This window comes from Populus euphratica, unplaced genomic scaffold (assembly GCF_000495115.2).
Source record: "Populus euphratica unplaced genomic scaffold, PopEup_1.0 scaffold234.1, whole genome shotgun sequence".
NCBI lineage: Eukaryota > Viridiplantae > Streptophyta > Magnoliopsida > Malpighiales > Salicaceae > Populus > Populus euphratica.
The window spans coordinates 946685-954621 of record NW_011499928.1 but is presented as its reverse complement, the minus strand read 5'-3'; the positions used below and the strand labels follow the sequence as shown (position 1 = coordinate 954621).

General features: G+C 35.5%; 1 protein-coding gene across 1 annotated transcript; it reads right to left on the bottom strand.

The window, feature by feature from the left end:
• Window positions 1-4280: 4280 nt before the first annotated feature.
• On the bottom strand, window positions 4281-7087 carry LOC105135879 (cytochrome P450 CYP82D47-like). Its single transcript, XM_011040958.1, has 2 exons — window positions 5888-7087; window positions 4281-5057 (listed from the first exon to the last, which is right to left on the bottom strand). The coding sequence occupies exons 1-2, from the start codon at window positions 6845-6847 to the stop codon at window positions 4431-4433; spliced, it is 1587 nt and encodes a 528-aa protein (XP_011039260.1). The 5' UTR covers window positions 6848-7087; the 3' UTR covers window positions 4281-4430.
• Between the last annotated feature and the right edge of the window lie 850 nt (window positions 7088-7937).

Here is a 7937-nt window from a genome sequence, read left to right as displayed (position 1 = left end):
GTGGACCCGATAAAAATCAGGTTTACGGGCTCTCCAACACTACGGCCGACAACTTGTGGTTGACCCGTAGTGTTTCAACCGTTGGGAGCTCCCAATCAATATCGAGCTCCAAATCTAAGGAGTTCGAGGCCTTGCAGCAACACACGGCTCAGCTCATCGAGAAATATGACCACCTATCAGCGTAGTACGCGCACCTCAAAGCGTTTCAAGAGCAACAAAAAGCGGCTTATGAACAGTTCTGCGAAATGGTTATGAACATGACAAATAGTGAAACATATGCGCCTAATCCTTTCTGGCCGTAAAACCACCAGCCTCCCCCAGGATCTCCTCCACCTCCTCCAGCTCCACCTTTATATTAGATCTCCTCCTCCTCCTCCAGCTCCACCTTTATATTAATTTGTAATAAACATTATTTAACTTTAAAACTTCATTTAATATTTTTTTTGAAACATATTCAGTTTATAATGAATATTATTTAACTTGTTTTTTTTAATATAAATTTTATTTGCATAATTGATTTGTATTACAATTAATTTACATAGTTTTATATTATACATCCTAAATAATTTTTTAAAAACAAATTTAGAAAAAAAACAATTACCAATGATTTTACCAAAGGATTCATTCGGTCGGTATTTTAAACACTCACCGACCGAATTGCCGATGAAATCACTCCATCAGCATTTAACAGTAGCTGCCACACTTACCGATAAATTTACAGACGGATATATTCGGTTGGTATTTCATACACTCACCGACCTACTTACAAATGGAACAACTCCGTCGGCATTTGACAGTAGCTGCCACACTTATCGATGAATTTACAGACGGATATATTCGGTCGGTATTTCATACACTCACCGACAACCCTACTGACAGTTATTTTCCGTCGGTAAATCGCGATATCACCGATAGAATACAAATCCGTCGGTATATTCAAGCGGGAATCTTTTTTTTTTTACGCTCAAATTCTGTCTGTAAAACCATGGGCAAATGGTTTTTTTGTTTTTCCGACCAATATAGCGACGGAATGTTGAATCACCGATGAAAGGTAACCCGACAGATGTAATCCGTCGGTGATGACGTCAGTAAAAAAATCACTGACGAACTTCTAATCACACACCGACATAATATTTTCGTCGGTAAAACTGTGAAATTTTATAGTGTTTCAAGTACTCTCACAAGTTTGATATTGAAGTCGATCTTGATAATAGCTACGAACAGTTCTATATGTCAAGAAAAACCGTGTAATTTTTCTGCTTGTAATTGGAATAAGATTAGCTCTTGGTATTGAATTATGTATTAGATGAAATATGAGCTGCTATGATTAATGGCTTTCTTCATGCAGCATATCGCAGAAGAATGGGCACGGAAGCATATGCCTCGCACTAACCATTCAAAAATTCACCTGAAAGTCCTCCGTGTGAGAAGATACGATCCGTTTAATGGAAATGCAACACTTACAAAACTGTCCAAATTCGTCATGGATAACAAATTGGAGGAACAAGCTATATGTGTTCAGTGGAAAGAACCCTAAAATCTCAATTTAATTAGTAAGTAGAGATGTATAAAAAATAAGTAAAATTACAATCATATAACAACACATAAAATTTACATGGTTTAAAACCTACATAATATGGCCAGCTTGTGAACATAAGTAATTTTCAGCATTTAGATAATGATTTGACATTACTAAATAAACATATAATCCAGATATACTCTATAAATGATTTAATAGATTTTTTTGCGGATTAATGAAATAAATTTAGATTCAAGAAAAGGTTTGAAGCAGTCATGTTTGGTTACCTTCTTAAAACTATAATAATGGAAAATCTGGCTATTGGACATAACTTAAATTTTACAAGTAATTCTATAATTAATTTTTCCTGGGATAACCAATGTTTTGCTGAATGAATAGTTGGATATTTCATAATCGTGTTTTGAGCACTAATGCTCATGTTATAACATATTTTATTATTTTTTCTATGTTTTAATTTGGATTTTTTTTTAATTTTCACTTATGTTTTTTGAATTTTTAATTGTTTCATAGTAGATATAGGGTTTTCTAACCTATTTAAAGGTCTTGTAAACCTTTTAAGAAAGTGACTGTTATACATTTTAATTTTCAAAGATAAAATTATAAATTTAAAAATCACATCTGTAATCCCTTTTGCTCGTTAAACCTTTTAAGTTTTTCTTACGATTACTACTCAGCTTCCACTTGCATCACTACTCCACATGCAAGATGATGATAGAAAAAATTATAAGATATCACACAAAATTAATCGTAATAAATTTATAGATTTTACATCTACTAAGTAAATGATATTTCTTTTCTCAATCATAATTTAAAATAAACCCAACAACGTATTTTTCAGCTCATAAAGGGAGGGAAGGAAACCAAGAAGACTCCTGTCTTCTATGTGATCATCTTCCGAGTTACGGATGAAATTTTCCTCATGGTCATGAAACCCTAGCTGAAGTGGTATAGAGCACTAAGATGCTAGTTTGCATCTTTCTGTCATGAGCAATCTGATTTCAGTTTCTAGGTTGCTCTTTCTGTTCCTTTAATGTTTCTTAGTCTCGCTTTAAGGATTTTTTTTCCAGAATGATATATGCTTATCTTAAATATACCAGAGTTTGCAGTAATAATTTCCATGGTTAAATGCATATTTTTCTTTATTGAATCTGCTTAAATGATAAAGGCTAGTTCTGGCTGTCTTCGTTTGTATTATGTTATACTAGCTTTGTATTCTGGTAAACGGTATAATCTGCTGAATATAACATTCACTTTCTTGAAACCTTGGTGCTAACCCCTAAATTAAGCAAAAATTCACGGTACTCCAGTACTATGGTGGAGTGAAGAGCTTAGAACTTTGTGGGATTAGGTATTCCAGCTTTGTTGAAGGTTCTAGTGTGAATAATTCGATACGCATGAGTTCAGTAATTGGAGATCAGAAAAATGATAGAGTTCTACAAGATTGTAACTGTGCTCCATTTCAACATTTGGATAGTTCAAAACTAACTGGAGAATCTTCCAAATTCTGTTCCAAGAGAGAATACATGGACAATGCTCCTTACAATCACGGGGAATTTGAAAGTGTAAGATAATGATTTAAAGTTGATATATTATGCAGAAAATGCCACCTCACAATATCGAATAAGTGATATTGATATTTGTGGTGGCGGTTTCCATTTTAGTAATTGGTGTTGTATTTGATGAAAATGAGAAGGCAGGAGAGCCTAGGGTCATAGGTGTTTTAAAGCGAATAGGTTCATGCAGAATTTTGTAATGCGAAGTACTGTAGTAATTGTGTTCTTCGAGCAATAGGGCCAACGCAGGAATGGCAACACTCGTATTGGTTTTCCTATTGATGAATCAAAATGAGAGAGTTTAGGGAGGTATTGAAGAGTGTTTGATAGGGATAGAAGGTGTTGAACTTATTGGAAGTTAGACAACGAAGGCAGAGTTGAACTTATTGGAAGTTAGACAATGAAGGCACAGAAATGGTGCGAGGAGAAACAGATGCCTACTGAGCATGCTCATGCGAATTGAATACTCTTTTTCAGCAGGAGTTGCTTATTTTGCAGACATGTTCAAACCTTGAAGCTATTGTCGTGATAAAGTGTCTGGTCTTTAGGGGAGGCAAATATTACTTTTTTGATGCAATTCAGTTCAGTTTGTTTGTAATGTTGTGGAGTTTGGTGGTGAATGAAAATTTTCATATAACAGGAAAGAAAGAAGTTGTCCAGACTTTAAGTACTTATTTGAATGTTGGGAGTCCAGTTGAGGCAAATTCTTGCAATGGAAATGCCCATGGTTTCATAAATGATCAGGAGATCACAAAAAGAGGAACTTAGAAAGGTTCAGGTTGAAGTGTCAAGAAAAGCATTTTCCTTTTTCTTTTGTCCTAACCCCTAAATTAAGCAAAATGACTACAGTACGGTGGAGTCGAGTGACTAGAGCCTGCTGGGATTGATTATTATTGCTAGGGCTTTCTATGCATATCAGTCCTTTAGTTTCTACAGATCAAAAAAGTGAAGGAATTCCTTCAGCTTCACAAACTTTGATCCATTTAAACGTCTTTCTAATCAATATATGCTCTCTAAATCTAACTAGAGAAAGCCTCTCAAGAGAGAAAAATGGACAGCACTCGTAAAATACTATCCTGGAAATGTGGACTTGCAAGTTGTAAGAGGTTAGTTTACGCTGTTGCAGCGCTAGATTTACTATTGTTTAAGATCCACTTATATTCTTTTCATAATTAGATTGGTCTGAATTAGATATCCAGTGGGTTTTAATATTAATATTAGTCATAGAAACCTGACATTGGTTGTTCCACAGTAGGATCTCTGAAAATATTGGGCAGCTCTTGCTCGCTGCATAGCACTTCCTCTTACAGAAATTTTGCACCAGTTCTCAGTACCCACTATCCATAAAGCCTGGGATTCAGACGTGGGATAAGGAGAATTTCAAGTGGGGTAGCTTTCAAATTCGTCAAGCCATGGCTCTCAGTCATATCCACATCTTCCCTTGATGGCTTAGTGACTTCAAAACTATGCAACAATCTAGCCAGAGTAAAATGGACTATCCTGAGGGCTAGCGCGATGCCAGGGCACGACCTTCTTCCTGAACCAAATGGGATAAGTTCAAAATTCTGCCCTTTAAGGTCTATCTCCTTTTGGCTAGTCAAGAATCTTTCAGGGTGGAACTCATCAGGATTCGGCCATACACGCTCATCACGTTGAATTTTCCAGGCATTTGCCATCAAGCGCGTGCCAGAGGGAACGTGGTAGCCAACTGAGAGAGTGCAGTCTTCCTTTGCAGAACGATGGGCGATTAGTGGGCTGGGCGGATACAAACGCAGTGTTTCCTTGATAATTGCTTGGAGATAGACCAAATTGTTTATATCAGATTCATCTACTAGTCTATCCTTACCAACATGGATGTCCAGTTCATCTTTAGCCTTCTTTAGCACCTGGGGATTGTTGAGCAGTAAAGACAATGCCCATGTCAGAGTGACCATGGTGGTGTCACTTCCTGCCAAAATTACATTCTACCAAGTATAACTCATTAGTCAATAGTGCCCATGATATCATTCTTCGATTTTAGGCAATCGTCAGGTATATTAAATAATAATAATAATAATAATAATAATAAAGGAACAAAAAAGAAGACCTTATGGATCAAGACCCAATCCACCATCATGACAAAAGTATTACAGCTGACAATTTATTAGTCCATACGCTGGCTATAAGATAACTTAATTTAACATTAGTCTACACGAACTCTGACTAAATTGAGTTCCTTTTCAAACTTTGCTGCTAGTGCAGTAAACTCTCACAACACGTTATAGTTTACCAACTGTAAAAGCCTCTCTTCGAGTCTTAACAATTCTTGTTTTGCACATAAGCCATGATATATATGTGAAATCATCGCTTTTCTTAACAATGATCCGCCAGCTCTACAGAATTCTCAAAGAGTATAGACCTAAAGCAAACTGTTCTGTATTGTATTCTGCTAAATCAGAAATCTTGACTTTTGATAAATACAAAAACATGCTATTTATGTCTGGATGAACCTGGATTCAAGACTGCATTACGATCACCTGCCATGCTGTCTCCCTAACATTCTACAATCCAGATAATAATAATGGAATCTAAAACTGATAATCTTTTTTTCACTGACCAAAAATGCCTCGTCCGAATAATAAAACTACAGGCCTCCTGTGTAAATTTAATTAGTAGCTGCAAAACCACAGTTCCATAGACATTTTGCAAAGATCTCCAGAGACTCTTGAGATGAAGCAAAAAGCTGAACATGATTTACAATTATGCAGCCAATATCTTGTGTACGGGAATGAAGAAAATTTTAAAGCAAACTTACCAGGCAAGTAGCCTTGTTAATGGTATCTGCATCAAAACCGCCAATATTGGCCTTTTCCAAGATATTCAGCATCACATCCATAAAATCCTGTTCTTGCTTCTCCTTCCCACCCAACAATCTCCTCTGTTTATGCTCTTCCAGCCATCCTCCGGCAAGAATGTCCAGCTCTTTAGCAGTTCTCTTCATGGCTTTCTCGTATCCATTAAAGTCCAACCAACCAAGAAATGGTATTGCATCAGACAGCACAAAAACCCCAAACAAACGAACAAAGTCTCTCATAACCTTTTGATTTCTTCGTGCCTCTGCCTCTTCGCCATCAGCACTTGGTCCAAAATAACGCTTCCCTCCCACCATTCTCAAAACAATATTAAGTGTCAGTTCTCCAAACCATTGCTTCATATCCACCGTAACTCCACTTTCTGCACTGCCTTTGCTGACCCACATCTTATGAAGATCTCTTATAGCAGTCTCTACTTCTGAAGCTCGTATGTGCCTCAGCATATCAATCCGGTGGCTTGACAGAAGCTCAATTGTAGTTATTTTGCGCATCTCACGCCAGTAAGGCCCATAAGGAGCAAAGCCAAACATAGCCAAGTCATAGCCAAGCAGTTTTGAGGCAGCAATGCTTGGTCTACTGGAGAAAGCTCTGTCATGCACGGTGAAACAATCCCTGGCCATTTCCCAACTATTCACAACCAAAACTCTATGTGAACCTAGCTTGATAGTAAACACTGGTCCATACTTATCAGCCATGGCACCCAGTATTTTGTGAGTCAGTTGCTTGCCACCAAAGAGATGCATGTGGCCAATTATTGGCCAGGCACCTCCAGCTTGGGGCGCACTACTGAAGCTTCTTGCCTTACCAGTTGTTGGTCTCTTTAAGCCATAAAAGTAAACAGAGAATAAAAGAGCAAGGAGGGTGGAGAACAAAATCAACAGGAATTGGAGAAGAGAATCCATCACTGTCTAAAGATTTTTACCGGAAAGAGTTTGTGTCTCTGCTGCTCACAGATACTGTTTTGATTTCTTGTTGGTCTTTCCTACTGACGTTTTCCTCGAACAGATAAGAACTCTTGACTACTAGGATTATCATACCACATTATTCCAAATGAGAATGATGGCGACGAGTTCTAAAATTTGATAGTTCGTTATCAGTCAGTTGTGGATTTTTCATCGGTTAATCATGCAGAAAGATTATCAGCTTCGTTTATCAATGAATATTTGAGTGAATTAAATTTAAAGATTCACTAATTCTTTTAACAGTTTGAAAATTAAAATTCTATATTTATAATTTTTTTTTCAAAATCTATAATAGGAAATAAATTAAGATTTATTAACTATTAACCTATCCAATAATATCAATCAAGCACGTAAAAAAGATATTATTATTATTATTAGTATTATTATTAATTGCAATGGTGATTATATTTATTTCAAAGAGGTTATTACTAAGATACTCTTCTCTTTTCAAAACTTAGAAAATATAAATTTATCATTCTCAAATATTATTTTAATATAATTTTTGTTTGACACTTCTAATTTCAGCAATATGAAGCACATTTTTTATAGTGAATTTTTTTTTAAATCATTTTTAATATAACATTTTCAATACCTAGTATCTTACATATTCATAATTTTTCATGTATAAATAATTATCATCCAGTTCTCTATAAGTAAAAAACATCATCTTCTTGATGTATATATATATATATGCCTTATAGTACAAGTATCAACCTATCACTATTTAAAATTGTTAATTAGGCTGACTTTTGCAGCAACAACATGCAGTTAATTTTCAAAACTCTGTTAGTGATGTAATCAACCCTAGTAATATAGGCTTGAGTAATTCTATCTTTTTTAAGGTTCCTTATTAAGCTTTATTTCTGCAAGTTTTGTCCAAGTAATACTAGTTTTATTATTGATAAAACATTTCCATCGAATTTCTTGACAAATCTCTTCTTTAAAGCAATATTTTTCTTTTAGTTTTTATTACAAGACTTTGCCACTTATTTCAAAATATTTGTTTAAGGGGCAGGCTTAAAAAGTTAAT